General features: G+C 39.3%; 1 protein-coding gene across 2 annotated transcripts; it reads left to right on the top strand.

Annotated features, from left to right (window-relative positions):
- Nucleotides 1-10484: 10484 nt before the first annotated feature.
- LOC131228945 (inositol-tetrakisphosphate 1-kinase 3-like) lies at nt 10485-20654 on the top strand. 2 transcript variants are annotated; one of them, XM_058224780.1, is made up of 10 exons: nt 10485-10905; nt 13556-13637; nt 13939-13971; nt 15964-16084; nt 16295-16387; nt 18696-18815; nt 18907-19083; nt 19233-19288; nt 19401-19485; nt 20322-20654. In XM_058224780.1, exons 1-10 carry the CDS (start codon nt 10706-10708, stop codon nt 20417-20419), a joined length of 1065 nt encoding a protein of 354 aa, XP_058080763.1. In that variant the 5' UTR covers nt 10485-10705; the 3' UTR covers nt 20420-20654. The 2 variants fall into 2 exon arrangements, with proteins under 2 accessions (XP_058080763.1, XP_058080764.1); XM_058224781.1 differs by lacking the exon at nt 18696-18815.
- The last annotated feature ends 2570 nt before the right edge of the window (nt 20655-23224 follow it).

The following is a 23224-nucleotide window of genomic DNA, read 5'->3' as shown; positions in this document are numbered from 1 at the left end:
GAGCTGGAAGGATGAATGTGGAGTCTGCACTTCTGTAAGGGAAAGTGAAGTCAGATCTACATGAAGCAACCAGAGCAGTTTGAAGTTAAAAGGGCTGAGAAAAAAGTTTACAGGAGGTCGTGGTTCAACCTGTCGCCTAGGCAGTGGTTTAATTCCTTCATGGTGGGTAAGGTATTGTATGTTGATGACATATAAATCATCAATTATGACATGTCTGATATTAATATACTGAAGACTCAATTAAGTGGGACATTAAGGATGAAGGATTGGGGGACTGCAAAGAGGGTTCTCGGCATTGAGACTGGAAGAGGAGTAGGCTTTGTTTATCTCAGGAAGAATACCTTAGGTATGTATTAATCAAGGAGGTGATGGACCATGTAAAGTCGGAGAGCATTCCCTATACTTCTCTCCTCAAATTTTCCTCAGGACATGTCCCAAAACAGATGGGGAAAATCAGGATATCTTATGAGTCATATTCGAATGTGGTCGACAATATATGTCATGGTCTGGATTAGACTGGTTATTTCACAGGCTATCGGTGTTGTGAGCAAATACCCCGGTAAACAATATTGGGTAGCGGTGAGATGGTAAGAAGACTACGTCTTTCCTTTTGAAAAGACATGAGCAAAAGGTAGTTGGGCACGTGGATTCTGATCCAATAGACATGCTCACCTAGAATGTTCCTAAAGAGAAGTTCAAGTTCTGTGCAACTTCTCTGGGCTTGGCGATGACGGAAAAGAAAGACGGAGTGTGCACAAAAAGATATGATGCAGAAATAAGAGAAGAGGGCAGGAAGATACACGATTGAAGATTTAAGACTTGGTGGAGATTATTGTCAGACTTTTAAAGTCTTCAATGGTTTGGGGCTGCTCCATCGGTCGAGAGGCTGGCTCGACTAGTCGAGGGTCCACTCGACTGGTCGAGGGGGTTCCTCGACCGGTCGAGGCCTCGGCTCGATTAGTCGAGGTTACATAGATTCTTGTGCAGATTTGGTACGGACTACGTAAATTTGAGGTGGTTTCGCAACGGTGTGAAAGAGAAGTTGCCTAAACTATGAATAAGGGTCTCTAGAGCTATTCTAAAAATTTTTAAGAGTTTTTAAAAGTTTTTCAAGGGTTCCTAAAAGGGTTTTAGGGTTTTTAAAGGGTGTAACAAGGGTGAGTTTCGAGGTTGTTCAAATCAAGTAAGTCCTCTCTCTTTGTAATTTCTATTTTCATAGTGAAGATCTATCGCTTTGTACCGTAGTTTTTTCCCGCAAGGGTTTTTCATGTTAAATCTGTGTGTTCTCTTGTATGCTTGGTGTCATTGGATTGCTATTCTAGATCTAGATCTGTGTGATTCCGTAGCACAAATCGCCAACATTCATTATTATGGTGTTGTATGTTAATGATATGCTTATATCCGTAACATATTTAAAATCAACATATTGAAGGCTTAGTTATCCAAGACAGTTGAGATGAAAGATTTGGGGGTTGAAAAGAGGATTCTTGGCATTTATATATACAGAGATAAGGAAAGGAGTAAGCTATAATTGTCTAAGGAGGAGTATCTTGAGAAGGTTTTGGTAAATTTTAAACTAAAAAAGGCTAAACTAGTTAACCCACCCCACGCTGCTCAATTTCTACTTTATTTGAAGTAATGTTTTATATCAGGTGAAAAAAAGTGTTATATGTCCCATGTGTCCTACTCAAGCATGGTTAGCAGTCTTATGTATCCTATGATCTGTACTAGACTAGATATTTCACACAGGGTGGGTGTTGCTAACAGATACATATCAAACCCCGGCAACCAACATTGGAAGCAGTGAAATGGTTACTTTGTTACATACGAGATATGATGAATCATGTCTTAACATTTGAAAATTCTGAGGAGAAATTTATATAATATGTGAATGCGGATTATGTAGAGAATATGGGCAATATAAGGTCGAATTTTGGTTACTCATTTGTTTAGTGAGTGGTGCTATCAGTTGGATGCCGAAGCTTTGGTCTGTGGTTATACTTTCTGTAGTTGAAGTTGCATATATGTCAGTGACGGAAGCATTCATAAAAGTCGTTTGGTTAAAATGGATGATGAATGAGTAAGGCTCCGGTAGGAAGTCGTGCATGTGCAATGTGACAGCGAGAACACAATCAATTTAGCAAAAAAATCAGCGTATTATTTCCAAACTAAATACATTGATGTTCGTCATCATTTTATCTAGTAAATGCTAGAAGAATGTGATTTACTCTTGAGAATATCCATATTAATGAGAATCTAGTGGACATACTTACGAAAGTTGTTCGTATAAAGAAGTTCAGGATTTGCTCGACTTTTCTAGGGTTGGCAAAGAAGAAATTAAGATAAAATGTGCATGACAAGCGGTAGTGATTGTATTACTATTGAAGATTAGATAATGTGATTGAGTGCCTTTAATCCTAGTGCAAAAACAAAGTTTTCAATTCCATCGACAAGGTTGTTAACTAGATCGAAAATTTTTCAAAAATTTCAGTTTGTTCATTGGATGTTTTTAGACATTATCAATTCAATCGACAGAGGTGTATAAGTGCAGGTTTTGTTTATAATTGTATATATAAGTGTATTAATATTCTTTATAATCTTAATTAAGGTTAAAACAATTAGAGCTAAGCACGGAGAGAAGGGTTTTCAAAGGGACCTAGGGTTTTTCATTTTGTAAGTTGTTCCATCTCTTGTAATTTTTTTGATATAGTGGATTGATCATTGCTTTGTATCGTGAATTTTTCTCGCAATGGTTTTCCACATTAAAATTCATGTGTTCTTTATGTTTGGTTATTCATTTTCGTTCTCTATTGCTTGTTTGATTCGTTTTGAGGTTGCTTTTACACACATTATGGGATTTCAGCACTCAACAGGCTCTACGCAAAAAAAAAATATATATATTATTTCATAGGCTTCCCTAATATTACAGTCGGTGTAAAGTACGTACAAAGAGAAAATAACGAGTCAACTACTGCAGGAATGAACTGAAATGAAAAATACCCTTAGTTGCAATACCACACATTTAAAATTTTAAAAGTTTACACTTATCCCATGACTAATTGCAGGGATAAAATTGGACAAATGGTGCTTACATTGAATCCAGTAGCAATGATGATTACAAGCATTATATTAGTAATCGCACACAAGCAAGGGTAGACAACTTGTACCGTAAATCTTTTCATACAAAATGCCACTTGTGTAGTATATCAGTGCCGCAAAAGTAGTAGGCCCCACTGAAGATTACTGCTCCAAAAAATGGGGTCGATCCTCTCAATACGTGGGCAACACCTGCATGTGGAGTCTGACCATTGGTTATCTATCTATTCCAAAGATATGGCACACCTAATGAGTGGAACACTTTGATTTTTTCATCTAAGTGATCCCTATCATTTCAGTGGTACTAGTGTCCAGCAAAAGTAGCATATTAGCAGGAAAGATGGCACGGTGCCACAAGGTGTGTTACCTTTATTCCCCTTTCTAAATAGAGTGTTTTTAGACAATGGAATGTAACACTTTAAAGTGAATGTTGGATCATCTAAGACTTTTGTAGAAAAAGCTTATTTTTCAAAACATTGCAAGTGAAGCCATTATGGTGTGTTCATATAATCTAACTCATCTATAAGGGTTATCTAACTATGAAAGTTGGACATCCCAAAAATGGAAACAATCCAATTATCATATAAGTCACCACTTGAATTTTGAGGTCTTTAGTTAGTTGTCCATTATTTTTTTCTATGGTGTGTGCCCACCCAGTTGTTGAATAGGCCTGATTTTTGTGCATCTGAATGTCATGGTACCCCTTGATGGGTGGGGTTTGGATGGCATATAGAACATAGCTAGCTCCACAAAAGTAATTGAATAACCTTTATATCTAGTTGAACAATGGTTGTAAAACAAGCTTATTCTACTATGTTTGCGGAGGATTTGGGCCACCCTAAAGTCCACTAAATTGCAGAACTTCTCGTTGCAAAGTCAGTCACAAAAAATAGATTGGTTGAATAATCTGGCCTCAAATTTGTGGACGCTTGTTTGCTAAAATAGAATCATCCAATATTTCTAGTTTAATCGTCCCCATGAAGGCTCGCTTGGGAGCATCGTGTTGAAATATTGGATTTTTAATCTTAGATTTTAATTATTTTTTGTTGATTTAAAAAATTATGTTTGGCAAGTTGTATTTTAACTTTAGAATTTTTAAAATTATTTTGTATTATATTCACATTATAATAAATGTGTTGAATTCAATTCTCTTAGAGCTTGTTTGATTGGAGTGAAATACAAGGGAAGTAAAATCATAGTCATTTTGATTTTCATTACTAGTTAACCACATTCAAAGGAATAATATAGTCCTCGACCGTGGATCAAAAATACAATATGCTCCGCTTTTCGATTTGTACAACTGCGCTCCATGGTTTTTTTAATTCAGACGGTTGGCCTATTTGGACCCATCATGGATGTACCACAGTTTAGATATCTCTGAGATAAAAAGAATCCTATCCTTAATCTTAGGCCTTACATAGATGGATAATAGGGTGTCAATGAAAAAGTTTCAAAAATATAGAGGGCATCTCTATCTTTTCAAACACCTTATTAAGGTCGTGATGATGCATTTATCATTATTTTTCAAAATTTCAATAATTTCAAACAAGCATTTAAATATTCGAACATGACATGTATGTGCAACATAAGACAATTATCACACTAAGCATATTATATTATAGCTTTGGCCTAAAAATAAGGCAATTCTAAACTTTTGCTGGCCTGCAAATGTAGGGCTATTAATTTCACACTTGAAACTAAATCTTACATTTGCTTTTTCGTAACCGTCAACTTTTATATGACATGGGTCACATAATAATTTCGTAACATTAATTTTTACAGCATCTTGTTCTCATGGTGTGAATGGTAGGGGAATAAAAAATAGAACAGTGCAAATGAATGCAAATGCCTTAAAGAAAAAATAAAATAAAAAATGATAGTTATGGTTAGAGGTGGGCATCAAGTCGAGTTGGACCAGATTAGGTCCAATTCGACTGGATTCGGTTTTTACGAGTACTTGACCCGAACTTCATTCGATTTGGGATTGAGTCCAGCAATGCCGACCCGATCTGAACCGATTCCTTGCTGGCTTGACCTAAATCGAGTCCAACTGGTCAAAGAAATCGGTCGAGTACAATTCGGATCGAGTCTGTTGTTTTATTGATTTATTTTTGAAAATTTTTAAAAAATCAAAAAATATGAAAAAATACCGAAACATTGTTTAAAAAAGAAGAAGAAGAAGAAATTAAGAATAACTTTCCTAAGTTAATAAATAACTAATTTTACATATTTAAAATACATTCGAAAGAAATAAAATCAATTAAACAATGAATTAAATAACAAGTGCTTAAATCTTGATCTCTCAACTTCCAAGAGAGGGAATTGTGGGGGGGGAGAGACCACTTGGAAATTGGTCGAACCACCAACGAGATAGGGCGGGACCCACCATGAAGCGCGATCCACCAACGAGCCAGGGCGGGACCCACCGTCGTGTTCAGTAGCTAATTCGTGTCCGTCCTGATCCAGGGTGGGCCACGAATGATGTCCCCAGCTAGGGCGGGCCACCAGTGGCCTACACGGCTACACCCGAGGTCCCAAGCTAGGGCAGGAGCTCAAAAATACACAGAAAAAATATATAAATGGAACCTACCTGATAAATGGTCGATGATGACCGGTGAAGATAGCATGTTGGGCTACTGAGTGACATAGATTCTGATCGAGTTCGGTGCGGCGCTGGCTCCGGTAGGGTTAGGGTTCAGGTAGATAAAGGGTAAAGGTCAAAATAAAATAAAAAATAAAAAATTAACTTTATACTACCCAATTCCAGTCCGGATCAGATCAGATCGAGTTAATACGTGACTCGAACTCGACTCGATCGGGCATCAAATCCAAGTGGGTCTACTCGATCCGACCCGACCCTGGCTTTTAGTTCGAGTCGAGTCGGATCCGATCGGTTTGGTCGAGTCGGGTCAGATCCCGCCCACCTCTAGTTATGGTATTTAAAGGTAACCCCCAAATTCTAGATTTTGTTCACTAGGGTTCTGCCTTAGAATTGAGAAAGGGTGAATTTTTTTAAAAATAAAAATAAAATTTTGAACCACTTTGGAAATGATGATATTCAAGATTTTGAAATCTGTCAAATGGGGTCCTTGCTCTTGCTCTGGTGGTAGACTCTTAGGGGTTTCAACACAAGGTCAAGGGTTCAAGTACCCATAGGTGGTGAAATTCCACTACGTCGTGAGTGTGTAAGTTGTGTGTGCGTGTTAAAAAAATAATAATAATAAAATAAAAATAAAAATCTGTCAAATGACCTCACTTCTACAAATCCTGAATTTCACTTCGAAATTTCCGAAGTTGCTAAACGACCCTAAATATCTACATATTCAATAGTCTAATAATCAGATAAGTAAATTTCTGAAGTTGCTAAAGGACCCTAAATATCTTCAAATTCAATTGTCTAATAATCAGATAAGTGTAACTTTTGGTCTATGATAAATCCAAAATAGACCCATTAGCTGGACAGCTTAACTTCTTATATTAAAAAAGTACGCAATTTCTAAGAAATTTCTGAGTGCCTTCGTATCCATCAGCTCTGCCAGAGTATCAAAGGTTTGCCGGTTACCTTTATAAGGTCATTTAACATTAGTTTTACAAGATATAGACAGACACAGTTTTTATTGGTTGACTAAAATGATGTGTGGGCCCACATTTCCATCATTTGAAAGGACCATTTCATCACCTTTATATGTCGTTAGCAGTGTCATTTTGTACGTTGGTTCTTCTGCATATTATTAAATTAATATCCTCAATTGATTTATGATTTTATATCGACTAATGAATCTTAAGAAATGATTAGTGTCCACCCATTCTTGGTTCTTTATTCTGGTGGGCCTCTGCACATCCCTTCAATGGACGGTCGTAAAACTATTCAAATAAGGACATCCAACTAAATGGGCTGGACCAATGTACCCTTCGGTCCACTTTGAATGATTTGATTGTACGGTCTTGATTGTCCATATATGGTTGTTTTAAGTCATGCGTGATGTATGGTCAACTACTCATACAAGAATCTCATCATCGTTTATCATCAGCAGTATAAGTGGGACCCACACATCAGTGTTGGCAGTAGGATGGAAGTGTAGATATCAAGAATTGCCGTAAATGAGCTAGCTTATCACCATTGGATCAATGATGGAGTATGATAAGACAATTCAACCAGCATAAACCTTACCACTAAAGTTGGGCATCGTGTCCAGGGGACCGAGTTAGGGCTGACTCGACTTGATCCGGTTTCGAAATATACCTGACCCGAACTCAACCCAACTAGGTACCGAATACAGCATGCCTGACCGTTCCGAGTCCGGTACGCCCTAGACTGATCCAGACCGAGTCTGAACCCGTCAAAAGAACCAAGCCGAGTTGAGTTGACACCGAGTCAGATTAAGAGATGAGAGAGAGAGAGAGAGAGAGAGAGAGAGAGAGAGAGAGAGAGAGAGGAGGAGGAGGAGGAGGAGGATGGTGGTGGTAGTGGGTGGCCGCCAGATTTGGAAGAGGAGGATGAGGGAGGGAGAGAGAAAGTTTGGGTTATGATTGAAGTCGAATGTGGCAAGTAGGTTTAAAAATATTTAAAAACTAGGGTTTATATATATATATACACACACACGCACACATCCGAATCCGAGTCGAGTTGGGTTTAAAATCGAGTTGAGTCTAATTGGATCGAGTTTTAGGTTGAGTCGGACAAGGTTATTGAGTAACTCGGACTCGATTCGGTTTAAATTTGGATTGGATAGAGCCTACTCGGCTTGGATTAAGCTGGATCCGAATCAAGTCGAGTCATTTCGTGCCCAACTCTACTTACCACCTTTAAAAAGGATGATTGCTAAGGGATTGTTGGGGAGCATGTAATCAATGACAATTGGTGCCATTTGAGCTTGTGAGGCCCACCATGGTGTGTGAGATTTTTTTTCTTTCCCTTGTTTCATTGGTGTGAGATTTTCTTCTTCTTTTTTCTTTTTTTTTTAATAATAAAATAAATCCATTATTACAAAATCATGTGGGTCATGTTATAAACATGAATGTATGTGTTTTAGGCATGATTTTCACGTTGCTCCCTCTGGTATGTCCTGCCTGTGCTTTGGGGTAGAACGATTTTTGCTATGTACGGTGAATATGAAGAGGTGCACTGGATTCACGGTCTGGATTCCACATGTACAGGTGGGCTCCACACAGGTCGGATGTGCCTAATTACCACAGGTTCCAACGGATGTGATCATTCCCCTCGATCATGGTAGACTCACTCGTAACTCAAGAGACGTCCGTACCAACCGAGCCCAAAATCTTGGAAGCGGATCGGCTGGTGTACCACACACCAGCTATCTAGCTTGTGTATTGACTGCAGCAAGTTCTGTGGGTCCCATTATGAGGTATATATTTTATTCAGACCGTACATTCATTTAGAGAGCTAGTCGTAAGGCTTGAGATGAAAAATAAGATAGATATAAAGATCAAGTCCCGTACACTGAAAAAAAGTAGTGAGGGATTAAACGTCTACCTTTGAAACCCTTTAGGATCAATATGAAAATTTTCTCCTCTCCGTCAAGGTCTTTGTAACCTCCTGAACAGAAAATAAACATTATGGTGGGCCAATGAATGTTTTAACGGTGAAAATCATTCTCCCTGCGGCTATTTGTGGCATGATCCAGTTGAGATTTGGATATGATTCATTTTATGTCCCATTGTCTAAAATTATCTCAAAAATTGGATGAACAGTGTGGATATAATAAATATATGATTTTGAGGCCCACGTAAATTTAATCTCCTTTGAACCGTTCGTACAACTCGAAGGTGTTTGTCTTACGCGCGACATGTATCTACGCCAGCAACTTCGCTGGTGTATGGTACACGAAAGCAAGCGGATTAGCTGATGTAACACACACCAGCTATATACCTTCTTTTTTTATTTTTTTTCGATTAGTTCGTTCGTACACACAACACTGTCAGTCTAAGCTCGTGCAAGGACGAGCACCGACGCTCATCGAGCTCCGAGTTGTATCGACCCGTTCAGAAGGGATCAAAGTTACATGTATTTATTATATCTATATTTTATATATTTTAGAGATTAATTTAAAGTATTATTCAGAAAATGAATCATATCAAAGGATCATCTGGATCACACCATGGATAGTGGAGATAATAATTTTCATTGTTAAACAATTTGTAATGCCTGCCATAATATTTATTTTTCATCCAATCTGTTCATAAGCTCACAAAGACCTGAATGGGAAGGAAAAACAAAGTTTATATTGATCCAAAACTTATGTGACCCCAAAAAGGCTTTCAATGGTATAAGTTTAATTCCTCATTGCTTTTGAAGTGTAGTTTACTTGATAGGTAAATCTATCTTATTTTTCATCAAAAGCCTTAAGACAAGCCGGCCAAATGGATAAACAATTTGGATATAACATATACTTCATGATTAGACCCACATAACTTGCTGGCATCAATACAGTAAAGCTGGTATGAGGTCCCTAGGCAATCCGCTTCCCTTACCGGGAGCCAATTAGGTGCAGCCGCGGCCTTACTTAAGACTGTGCGACCTATGGATACTTGAACCCTTGATCGGGAGTTGAAACTCTTGAGAGTCTACCACCCAAGCAAAAGTAAGGACCCTTACCTTGTGCCCACCTTGATGTATATATTCTATATCCACGCCGTCCATTCATTTTTTAAAGATCTTTTTAGGGTATGACCCCAAAACTGAAGTAGATCCAAATCTCAAGTGGACCATACTATGGGAAACAGTGATGATTGAACTCTCGACCATTAAAAACAAACTCTCACCTGCATCTGGGCCCGTCCAATCCCAGTCCAGATCTAATGACCCAATTCCAAGGCCCAGCGCACTAGTTGTCGGGTCTACTTGTCGGGTCTTTTGCAAATACAATCTACATCCAGCCCTGGGTCCCACCCCATGGGCCCCTACTGACAGCCGAAAATGGGTGGCCGTCAGCCCGGCCAAGCTCAGCCCAGCATTTTTATGAGAAATATTATCTAAATTCCTGAGAGAGACCGACAACGCAATCTGTCACAGGTGTTGGGTAATTAGGTGGGCCCCACAGCTCCCGCCCTGAACATATGCACGTGGGTCTACCATTGGGTGGTGGGCCACATGTATCTATGAAAAATGGACAATCAGAAAAAGACGACCAATTAATTATGATCCAGTAGTTTAACAGAGATCCATCAAACGAGTGGCCTGGATCTCGCACGCTCGTGCTAATTTGTCACGTACATGCGGATAGCTATCCAATCTCGCTACAAAACAAGGTGATTTTTAGGTATTCTAGTAATTCTTCTAAAAACCAGGGCGAATTTCACATATGAAAATATCGCGAGAAATTGAGACTCCCTCTTACAAATACAGACCTCTGTACGCTCATCTCCTTCTTCCGCTCGCTCTCTCTCTCTCGCCACTGATTCTAACTGATTCCTTCCTTTCTCTTTCTCTCTCTCCCTTCTTCCCTTTCTGAAAATCTCATCCTCAAAATATCAAATTCGCAGCATTTTCTCCTCCCTCGACTCGATCTCAAGATCCCATACCAGCAAAAGCCACATAATCGACTGCAATCCAAAACCGAAATTTTCGATTTTTTTCTGTATTTTCTAGATGTTTTTGATGAGATTGAAGGGAGAAATCTCGCTCAGAAATGAGGAAGAGAAGGAAAACGATCGGAATCCTCAGCAGCAGCAACTGTATGCGATCTCCGCTGCAGGATTTCCGCCACAGCAGAAGCTCGTTGTGGGATACGCTCTGACGTCGAAGAAGGCGAAGAGCTTCTTGCAACCTAAGCTCGAGGGATTGGCTCGGTAATTTCCAAAAATCTCAAGCTCTAGATGTATGCATGCATGTATTTAAAGAAAATTTCAAGCTTTATAAGTATGTATGTATGTATGTAAAGAAAATTTTCTTTAAAAAAATTAAAATATGTAATTTTTTTCTGTAATTATGAGTAGAAACTCTTTAATTGTCTGCTGATTGGTATTATTTTCAGTGGAATGTGACACTGCATGGAAAATCCATGGGTTTCGGTCCTCAAGGTGCCTGTGGCAAGCATTTCTAGTGATCAGGACCGTTGATCTAGTGCACGTTCCTGTGGATAAGTTATGGGTAGAAAATCGCAGTGATAAGACCGCATTTTCTGGTTAAACATAATTTCTCTAACTGATTCTGTTTATCAGGCGACTGATTATTGGGCCTGTCTTGGATGGAGCATAGCCTGAAAATTGGACCGATCGGATGGTTTGAACTCCTCCGATTTGGACCTCTGGCAGTTTTTCTTTCTAATGTCCATTTGATGGCTGGAGATCAGATGGTTATGGAGATATGCTCCATCTAGAATGGGCTGATGGTTTTGGATGGCCTGGATTGACTTGCATTTATTCACATGTACAGTAGATTGAGTTGCTATGGTTTAAGAAATGGTGCAAACTGCCCAGCTCAGTCTTTCCCTGTTCTTTTGCTTACCATACAGAGTCATCAGAAAATGGGAATTTCAGTTAAAATGGAATTTTAGTGGAAAGAAAAATCAAAATTTTGGCAAAATATGCCGTGTCCTGCTCAATTTGGTGTCTTTCAGATTTTCTTGTGGCATGAAATAAGAATCCTCTGCTCTTTTTATTTTTTTTCACAGTCGATTTCATTTTTACATATTGACTTTCTAAACAGCTAGACTAATCATGTAAAAGCTTGCAGTTTGCAAATTGTCCATCGAACATGTGTCGTGTATTTATTTCAACCAAAATATCCAAATAATGGGCCAAATTGTGGATGGAGCATATAGCCCAAGTAACATCAATTTGATGATCATAATCATCTGATTTCACCCGTTGAATGTGGATAGTTGACCCTTTTCTTTTTTAACTATTCTATTTGATGATCAGGAGTTGGATGATTAGGATGGTCCAATCAGTGATATTTTATGGCTATGCTCCATACACAACAAGGCCCTTGATGTGGATGGTCTGGATTGGCTTGCATGTGTGCCACATGATGGGTGGATGAGTTGCCACTATATGGGAGTGGCAAACTTGTACCTAGCCTATGTGGAATGGCAGTTCATGTAATTCTCCAAGATGCTTGTTTTGGTATATGGAATCATTTTTGGTGTCAAGAATCTTTTGATCTTTGTGTTTCAAAAATTGGAATATTCTTCCTCGTGCTTGGACATGAAATTAAAAAAAAAATCAATTTTTGACGTCCTTGTTCCGTGAGGAAAGAAAAAATGTTATACATTGACATTGGGATCTGGTTTCGGATTAAAATTCACTTGTTTTACGTTTTTCTTGGTCTGATACAATTGTAAATTTCTTAAATTTTGTGTCGACAACATCAAGAATGTGTGGTAGTTCTTTGAAGACGGACTATTGGCGTATGCTTACAAGGGTCCGCTTGAAAGGGACATTGATTTGATTTCTAATGTCTTCATAAACATGACTTTTTCTGCTCTTTTTGAGAGAACTGAGACATGAAGGATATTTATGCACGGATGAGAGTGGTACGCATACATGAGATCAGGCTGTTTGTTAGGCAGGCCCCCACTGTGGACCTGCTCTGGCTCGAAAATTCAGTTCATTCAGGGCTTGAGTTCAATCCTAGTTTACCATAGCAAAAGAAAAGAAAAAGTCATTCCCCTCTGCAGGTGGGCCATGTATGCTGATTGTGGATGATTGGTGTTCATTTTATTGTACACTGGTAGTCCACCTTATGAGTGGACCAGCCTTTCCTTTTTCCTCTATCAGGTTCAGCAGGCCTGCTTAATGGGCGTGCCTTATCTCGCACACATGTGAAACACTTGCACATGTGCCTTGAAGATGCTTCACTGTCTTCTTGGCACAGAATATCCTTAGCAGGGATATATCTTTATTCCTCACATTTCATTGTCAGTCATAAATATCAAGAGTTGACTGGGGTGCATTATCATAAAAACACCCCCAACGCTGCCAACCATCTGAAGGTCCACCAGAAAATAAGATTCTGCATCTATGTGGATATTATTCTTAAGAAGATTGCATTTTTAGTTCCTGACTATTTTTATTTCTGAACTGTAACTGTTAAAGTCAAAATGTTGGCATCTATGTGTAGTGTTAGATGCACGTCCCGTCCTATGCCGCATAGTTGTTTTTGCCCGACCCTTTGTAGCAGAGTTCTTGATGACTGATTGGGCTCTGATTGTCTTGGCTTTTGAGTTTTTATTACTTTGCACTGGTTTGGTTACTAAAATATACTGTTTGCTGATAAAAGAACTGCGTTGTCTTTGGGGGGGTGGGGGAGTCATTGCAATGAATGTGGTCAAGTCTTTTCTACATGTGGCAGAGCTCCCACTGTCCTGCCTTTTAATTTCTTGGCACTGGGAACACTAAATTATTCCACTCTCGGTCAAAATTCCCACACTCTCTCCTGCTCCTGCTTGATGATTCTACTAGCTACTACTGACCAACTGTCAAAAAATCCATGTAGGAAGAAGGGGATCTTATTTGTTGCGATCGACCACAACAGGCCTCTTTCAGATCAAGGTCCTTTCGACATTGTTTTACATAAGGTCAGTAGAGACCCCAGCTTTTTCCCTATTCTATTTAATTCCAACATTCAATATTATGAAACTTTACTTGGACTTGATGAGGTCTAGAATGCAAGTTGTTTCAGACCTCAGTTGAGCAATTGACTGATCAACTTTTCTAAAATTCCATATCATCATCTAAGCCCTATCACAACTATTTGGGGTTGGCTAGGCAAATCCTGTTCTGCCATTCTACTCTATCAAGGACCATAACCTCGATTGAAACCATAGGTTACCAAAAAAAATTCATGTGATAATTTTTATATTTTTTTGGCTTCTCCAGTTGTCAGGAAAGGAGTGGCGCCAGATTCTCGAGGTTAGTCAGTCTGAACACCTTGAAGATTAAGTCCCATGCATGCTTCGCATAGATCTCTTGATTTTATTTTTATTTATTTATTTATTTATTTTTATTTTTTATTACACACGCACACACACCCCCACAAACGCACGCCATAGTGGGATTTCACCACCTATGGGTACTCAAACCCTTGACCAGGTGTTGAAACTCCTGAGAGGCTACCACCGGAGCAAGAGTAAGGACCCATCTCTTGATTTCAAATTCTCTGTTCTGCAGATATTGTGTTGTGTTGCTACAATGTTATCATTTCTTGCAGACTACGAAATATGAAGTGTAAGCACTCATTGTATATTGATCTTTTAGAGCCCAAAACTCATTTGCATTTAACATATTTTCAGAGAGCTGCTCTTTCCTCCATTATGAACCATGATCAGATTTTTTAGATCAAAGCCTTGAGAATTCCAATGAGTGAGGTTTTACCTTCAGTAACGAGCTACTGTAGCTCTGACACTGTTGGTAGGTAGTTTATCAGACTGAGGTTTTACCTTCACATTAATTTTCGTCTTTCACGACGTATGCAGGGATGAGGATTTGTTTTTGATAGTTTTCATGTGCATGTAGTATTTAAGTTGGTTTTCTGGTATATGAATGGCCAAGATGGACCAGTGATGGTTCTTATTTTTAGATCTATGTTGTGGTTAAGGCTCTAATGATGGTTCTTATTTCTAGTTCTAGGTTCTGGTTAAGGTTCTGATTGGAAAGGAAATCCCCCAATATCAGGATTAACACCTAAAATTCTAATTATGGAAGTGTTCATGTCCTTGATTTCAGATTAAGGTGTGTTAAACGGCATTTTCACCCACATAGTCACGACTTCCGAACATTTTAATAGGAGCACTTAATCACAACATCTGTACATTCTAACAGAAGTAAAATGTTCCAAGGTTGTGATTAATTGGGGCAAAGCACTTCTTAACAAGACATGGGGCCTGCCAAGATTAGATTAAGTTGTAATCCTGATTTTGGGGGGATTTCTTTTACAAACAAACCCTGAAGTTATGCAATGCTTTGGTGCTTTACTTTCAATTTGTCTGAGTTTATGAATTTGCACCAGAGAAGTAGCCATAGTATTCCTGACTCTTTGAATCTCGAGTCCTATATTCTGCTCACATGTAGATCCTCCTCCTCCTCCTCCTCCTCTTTTATTAGCATAGGTTCCTTGTTTTTTGATGAGTTTTTTGTTAAATGTTGCGTCGACTAAAAATGCTACCAAACGCAACCTCCAATGGCTTGTGCTACCCTATTTCACAAACTGACTGACTAGTAAAATATGCCTTTTTCTCAGTCTATGCATACTCCGGTATTTTTTTTCTCAAGGGGTCATATGAGGCTAGATTATAATTCCCTAGAGATCCATGGAAGCATGAATGCATGCCTTCAATTGCAACATGCCATTGGGTCCAGGAGGACATTGATTATTCACCGGTAGCCCTATTGGTTCTTGACAACTCAAGAAATTCATTTCCTTCTCAGGAACATTGAACTTCTTGGGCTTATCTCAGAAAGTCTAGTAAGTAGCTTCAATTAAAGGAAACGAAAAATGGAAGTCTATAAGCATCGTGTTGGCAAGTGTGGTTGTCATCTCTAGCAGACCTTGAAATTTCATGTCTTTGAATTAACTCAGGGAAGTTTCAAGAAGTCCTCAAGCCTTTCTCACTCTAGGTATCCAAGCATGCTTCTTTCATGTCTGGGTCTTCTTGAATGAACATCTTATGGTTTAGATTCCTCTAGCATATGTTGCTGGCACCCAAAGATCGAGTATTAGATTATTAATATTTCTGTTATAGCTAATCTTCTGTGTCAAGAACATTCTTACTCTCAGGCTCCTAACTTGGAGCTGAAATTTCACCTCCCCTCAATCATTTATTTCTTTATGTTTTTTTTTCCCCTATTAAAACTGAAATATCAGTGCATCTGTAATGTTCTTTTTCTTCTTTTTATGTTTCAAAGGATTACCGGCTAAAGCATCCTGAAGTTACAGTCCTTGACCCACCAGATGCTATACAGCATGTGCACAACCGCCAATCGATGCTCCAGGATGTGGCTGATTTGAACTTATCCGACTGCTATGGTAATTCTTGTAGTACTTATCCCAGAAGAAAAAGAATGAGTTGGAAATATTTCACTGAGAAGAGATTGTCAATCCCATATCTGGACACTTGTGTACAAAAGGTGATGAGTGATGGATGTAAATAGCGGCTCACTTATTCCACTCATCTGTATGGACAATCCCACTTTTTGACTGCACTATCATTACATTGATTATTGACTGTTCTTGCAGGAAAAGTTGGTGTTCCTAGGCAACTTGTCATCACCAAAGACCCATCATCTATTCCTGATGCGGTGACTAAAGCGGGGCTAACACTACCCTTAGGTAAGGTGCTTTTGGATGCTTAGTTGGACTAATAATTCAATCAAATATGGGGAAACTATTAATAATGGGAGGGACATTTTGATTAGTTGTGACAACCAATTCCTAGATACTGATCAACTTGTTGGCCCCGAGTCGAGTCGCAAGGGGGTGTGACTCATGGTACCAAACCGAATCGGGTACTATCAAATATGAGTCAACTCAAACAAGTTGTATTGGTGATGTGGACATCAGTGGTGCGCCCTTTAGAGTGTACCAAAGGAGGAGGCGTCACCGACAGAGTACCGGAGCGGAGGAGTTGATGTGGATGGATGATGGGTCTATCGGACCCACTTTTCGACGCACTACGATTGCAGGAGCGGCATGAACGCACCCCGATCATAGATCCATGGGTTGGATTTCACACCCTACCACACAGGTGTTCACCCCGACCATAAATCCACGGGTCGGATTTCACACCCTATCATATGAGTGTTTTAGTTTTGGACTTTTTTGTTATTTTTCTTGTTTCAAGGGCTTTATTGCAACTTTCTTTATTGTTCTTTTTTTTTGTTATTTTTCTTGTTTTCAAGGGCTTTAGTGCACTTTTACTTTTTCCATAGCTTATATAAACGTTGTGAGGAACCCTATTTTCGTTATTATTGAATGAATAAGAATTCGTTTATTTTCTTCCTCTTTATTAAAAAGATTAGGGTTTCAGGATTGGCCCTTGGGTGTTGAGGATTCCACCCCGATTTCAGGTTTCCCTCTTTCTAAGATCTTCGAGGTGCAGGAAAAGGTAAAAATCATCCTCCTCCTTTTCTTTTGACGACAAAGGACTTGTACTTTCTTCATCTCGAACCCCTCATCCTTCACCCATTTCGTTTCTCTCGAGATACCCCTTTCTAGTTCGAACAGAAAAAATGGATGATTAGTCAGTAGAATCAGATCCAAGCTTACTAGTGGACTGACTTATGCTAGATCTGGGATATCCTCATATCCCGAGTTCCCCCCTTTTTACTGTTTACGTGATCTTATGGTAAGGTGCATGATCCTGACGGAATAACCTCATCTTTGGGTTGAGATTTACCTAATCCCTTTGTTTGGAAACAGTTAGTTAATTGTTGTATTTATTTGAATATTATTTAACCTTATTATACATGCATCTAGGGTTAGGTTATCACATGTCCCTGCATCAATTGGACTGGTCAAGCCTTAAAACCATGCTCCCAGTTGCAATTCTATGCATTTCAAGTTAGACTTGGAGCAATCTGGATTGCTAGTTGGAAGCTAATCTCTCATAATCAATGGAGCGAGGCTAACCTACTAGGGTTATTGCCACTTTGTTAAATTGTGTTATTGCAATTCAATTTGATCTAGAATACAAACACAGCCTAAGCTTATCTGTTGGATCTATTGTTCATATTACTAGTAAATGTTGTCATTTGTTCCAAGTTTGCCCGTATCTTTCTTTTTTTTAAAGGTGTATTTTGAATGAAGTCAGTTGGAATACCATGAATGATTCTCAAACATGGGAAGGTGAGGGTTGCCTTTTGCCGACACCTGTTTTATACCTAAAAGATGGCCATCTTTGTCACATCTTGCTGGAATGTTGAGGTTGTAACACTTTGCATCTTATCCCAGGAAAAGGACTAGACCCCTTTTAATCTGAAAGCATCAGTGTGCAGATCATCTGGCACATTGGTAGAGACAGTAGTGTCTGCACGTGGTCAAGGGTTCGGTCCCTGGTTGTCTTACTTGTAAACCTCACCACCTTGGAAGTTTCCAAGCAACGAGGAAAAAAAGAAGAAGAAAGAAAGAAAGAAGAAGAAAAAAAAAATAAAAATTCATCTGGCACACTGATGATTCCTTGAAGAAGGTAAGGACATTCTTGCATAGTCTTGTTGATGACCCCTTTTCTTTGCAAGCATACTTTCTGTGTTGCTGCAGTGTGCTCTTGTGACCTTGTTGTTAAGAGAGTGAATTCTACAAGCTTTATATTTGAAGATAAATGCATGGAGACGTGTGCTCATGTGTATAGAAATAACTGTTTTGGGCGACATCACAACTCAGGAGCAAGTCTGGTCTTCCTATTATAGTGTGTTAATCCTGTAGGCCAAACCCAAGCACTGAAATTCCTTAAAAGCCTGAAATCCCCTGAAATCTTTTGAATGTAACTACAGGAGCCTCCAAATCCAATTTAATGCCCAAGAACATAAGTTGGCAACACAAACACTGTCCAGAATCCTAACCTGATTGGCTTCTTTCTTTTTTCTTGTGATGCTTTTTACGAGGAAGTTTTTGTGTATTTATCAGCTCCCTTCTGTTTCAGTTGCAAAACCATTGGTTGTGGATGGAAGTGCAAAATCACATGAACTCTCTCTTGCATACGATCAGTTCGCCCTATCAAAACTCGATCCTCCCTTGGTACTACAGGAGTTTGTTAATCATGGTATACTATGACTAGTCCAAATATGCCATCAATTTCATCATGTCAGTGCTTTGCATCTTTAATAATCAAGATTCATTTTGTCCAATTTCAGGTGGTCTTCTGTTTAAGGTTTATATTGTTGGCGAAGCTATAAAGGTTGTTCGACGGTTTTCCCTACCTGATGTCAATAAACATGAACTTTTGAATAACGGAGGTGTCTATCAGTTTCCAAGGGTTTCTTGTGCGGCAGCTTGTGCCGATGGTGCAGATCTTGACCCAAGTGTTGCAGGTGTGAAAATGGCACTTAATGCATTAGAAAATTGACTTACTGTGTTGCAGCATATTGTAGTTAGATTTTCCTGTGATAAGCTTGTAGACTGTTTAGGGTCCTTTCAGCTTCCAAATCATATGTTCTTATTTTGAAGCTTTATGCAACAGAGCTTCCACCACGACCTTTGCTCGAGAGGCTTGCAAAGGAGCTACGTCGTAAACTGGTAAGTTTATTAGAATTCTCACATCATTGTGGTGCATTCGTGTGTCGATTCCTCTCACGCTTTGTAGCATTCATGTAATCAAATTTCTTTATTGTTTATTTGATATATGTAGGGACTACGACTGTTCAACCTCGATATAATCCGAGAGCTTGGTACCAGAGACCGTTTTTATGTCATTGACATCAACTACTTCCCTGGTGAGTGAAACCCTATTTGAGAATATTAAATTCCTACCATCTTCTTCAGCAATGTCTATCTTGTAACTCAAATGTTGGAAGTGGATGGTGCATATCCATTTCTCATCATGCCCCAAGTATTGGAAACAAAAGTCCATGTTTGCTTACATTCAAATGAAAGACTCTTTTAGGGCTCGCTTGAGGCACCTTCAAAAAGGGCATTTGACACCTAAACAGTGTTTTTAGCCACATTTCACTTTGTGTTGTGCATTTGGATGCACTTTCACAAACCCTGTTTCATCCACTGCTCCGCAAAATAGGTGCTAAAATGCGGACTAAACAAAAACCAATCAGATTGGTTATCATCAAGTCGACTGAAAATGTAGTCGTCGATTGGTTTTATCAAGTCGACAGAAAAAAGTAGGCATTTTTCGTGAAAGTGCATCCAAACGGGCCCTTTTTTCGTGAGGATGACAGAGATATTCTCAATTATATAATATTATCAATACACCTTTGTTTGTGGAAACTACACCCCTATGTTTGATAATAGCCAAGCAATTTTTCCATCTCATAGGTTAGTTGCTTCAATCAAAACCTGTTTGATACCATATTGAGTTTATGAGCTTGTTACAGAGCGTGTGATCTGTGTATGGGGTCCCTATTGCATATACATTTGCAGTGTTAGGAAAAATAAATAAATAAATAAACGTTCTCCTTTCAAAAATGATCAGACCACAACACTCATATGCTTTCGATATGTCCACATTATCTCATCTGTCTCACTTGTACGCATGCATTGTGTGGACTCATGCACACATTCTGTTTGGTTCTGAAAGAGCCTTCTTAAACTATTTCAGGGTATGGGAAGATGCCGGAATACGAGCACATATTTACAGACTTCCTCCTAAGCCTGGTTCAAGGCAATTATAAAAGACGTCCTGTGAATAACAGCTGAAGGTGCGGTGGCAGGCACTTTTGACTTGCAAATAGCGTGCTGACCTTCTAAATCCCAAAAGAGGGTTTTACCCATATATGCCTTGAATTCCATGTACAAACACTTGTATGATCTGTGCTTGCAGCTGAGAGAGGTAATGTAGCTGCTGCTGTAATTATTTCTGGCATGGCATGACTCTTTCTAAGCTTCTTTATCATGTACACAAGCTTGTCCAATAACAAAGAAACTTTTTATCTTTCTTTTCATATGCTTGCCTGATGAGAAATGCCAAGGAGATTTGAGCGTGAATGCAAGATTGAAGCCATTCATCAGGTGGGAACTGTCTTGAACATGCCCTGGCTAAAAAAAATAAAGCCAGTCCACTCATCAGGTGGACCATGCCTTTTGCTCCTCCTGAACCACCCATTGTCCTCATACAGGTTTGCACCGCGCATGAGTGTACCAGTGTGATTTCTAGTGAATGGCCATTATTGGCACTGGTGTGCGGTAATCTTCCCCTTAATCTGCCTTCACATGAAGCTCCTCCTCATTTCTCTTGCACGGTTACCATAAAAATTTTCATATTCTCAATCTCATGTTCCTTTTCCAGGTAATCTTCCTGGATATTGTTAAGTCTATTGCAATTCTCATTGCAATGCTGGCCATTTTATCTCTACATAGTTGTTTATTTTTATTTGTGCCTCAGTTTGTACAGTGACTATTTTAAATGATAGGGATTGAACTGTTCTTAGTTATTCTTGTAACCAAAGGTGATTTTTACTTGGATTGTTGCCCTTAGTGCTCAGATCAAAATCAAATGCAAATAGAGAATGGCTGGCACAAATGGAAGTTGTCTAGAGTGGTGAAATTATGTGGAGGGTGAGTTTCTCACAATAATGAAGGGACAGTTCTCTCCACTTTGTATATAATAGAGTAGGGGAATGAGAGTGTGTTAAAGTGTAAGAAATATCAGCCCTCAAGTAATGAAATACCTCTACAATGTCCCTATTACATGAAATCCCATTGTTATGAAATACCTCTACAATGTCACTATTACATGAAATCCCATTGTAAATAGTCAAGAGTTCCAGTTGTGTCCCATTTGTTAGATGAGTGGGTAGAGACAATGCAGTGCATGCAATGGCACTATCACTGTTGGACATGAATCAGATGCTACATGGATTATGTGGGATCCTCGGTGGCAAGAATTTTGAAGATTTTTTAGATTTTGATTCCTTCAAAATCTCTCCAAAGAACCCTTTTGGCATTCCCAACTCGTCTGATTTGCAAAATCCTCTCAATTTCACCGGTTTCAAGATCTACAAGATTCCACGGGATTTTAAATCCACACTGCCCAATATGACCCCATAGTTTGTTAGCCGGGGCTCTATTCCTAATCCCTATCAAGATGAAGCAGATCTAATTATCAGGTGGATCATACCTTAGGAAACAGTGGTGACTACCATTAATGGGCCACAAGTTTTGGATCAAGCTGATATTTATTATTTCCTTTCATCCAGGCTTATGTGACCTTATCAACAGAGGGGGCAAACAAACACCACCGAAACATTAAGCTGCCCACTAACAAGTTTTTAATGGTAAGGAGTTTGATTTCCTGCAAAAGCCTTTCGCAGGAAGTTCCTGCGCTGGGAACCTAGGTGGGGCTTTGGCAAAAAATAAGCCAGATTGAATACTCAAGTGGGCCCAAAATGTGAGGATTGAACGTCCACAGTTGAAATATTCGTGGGGCCACAGAACTTTTGAATCAGGTTAATATCTGTGTTTTCAGTTCATCCCAGTAGGAATGACATTATGAACGGTATGGGTGGCATGTAAACATCACTGTTCACCCCAGGGAGATTTCGACAGTGGAAATTTCCCTATCTACCTTTTCCTTTAGTGCAGCCCAATTGAGTCTTGGATCCTCCTCACTTTTGGTCTCAAGTCCTAAAATGGAGTCACAAAATGAATTTCTCACAAACATCACAGTGTGCCCCACCTAGTCTTCCAGTGCAGGAACTTCCTACGAAGGCTTTCGCAGGAAATCCAGCATTAGCCTTCACAGGAAATCTGCCTCCTAATGCCTTAAAATAATGTGGATAGTGTGGATACAGAATACAGTCTCACTTAATCTGCTGGCGATGGGGACACCCTCCAGTTGGGGGAAATAAAAATCTCTGGACATTCTGTTGAAGGTTGGCCGCCTACCATACTCTCTTCCCTCTCCCCAGGTACATGCCCACAAACAAGCTGTACAACCAAATGCCATTTCAGCTTTTTCTAAAACAAAACAAAACAAAAACGCCATGACTTTTCACAAGCCAAGCAACCTACTAACATCTCCCAAAATGCATGGTTTGAGCATAACCATATGGCGAAGATTTCACATGAACAAAAAGACCGCCTACCTAGCCCATCAGCAACATGTGTCAATGGCCAGACCCAGACCGTTCATCAGATGGTTTGCACTATCATATCATTTAATTGGACCATTTCACTCCCTCAGTACTCTCACATGCTCACAAGTTTTAATTGATTGTTGTTGAAAAGGGTTGGCCACAACACCATGATTAAGATAAAGCATAGCCAACCTGCAAGCATAGGCAAAATCTGGGGCCAGAGCACATGAAAAGTGGGACCCATCTGAAAACATATGCTGGAATGGTGGCAGATGCGTATAACAAACACCTTTAGCAGGTGCAGATTTGGAGGTTCCCTTGCAGATTCTCAGCTCCGTACCATCGCAACCACAGTTTAAGGCCACTTCCAATGGCTTATTCACCAGATCAAAAAAAGTTCAGCAGATGAACATGGATAACCACGGGC

This window comes from Magnolia sinica, chromosome 16 (genome assembly GCF_029962835.1).
Source record: "Magnolia sinica isolate HGM2019 chromosome 16, MsV1, whole genome shotgun sequence".
NCBI lineage: Eukaryota > Viridiplantae > Streptophyta > Magnoliopsida > Magnoliales > Magnoliaceae > Magnolia > Magnolia sinica.
Note: the sequence above shows the minus strand (reverse complement) of the source record. Positions and strands in the feature narration are given on the sequence as shown.

Excerpts from the sequence above, each read along its gene's own strand:
- LOC131228945 (XM_058224780.1), top strand. The coding sequence starts at position 10,706 with ATGTTTTTGATGAGATTGAAGGGAGAAATCTCGCTCAGAAATGAGGAA. Across the intron at positions 16,085-16,294 it reads GAACTTATCCGACTGCTATG|GAAAAGTTGGTGTTCCTAGG; the intron begins GTAATTCTTGTA and ends CTGTTCTTGCAG. Across the intron at positions 18,816-18,906 it reads ACAGGAGTTTGTTAATCATG|GTGGTCTTCTGTTTAAGGTT; the intron begins GTATACTATGAC and ends GTCCAATTTCAG.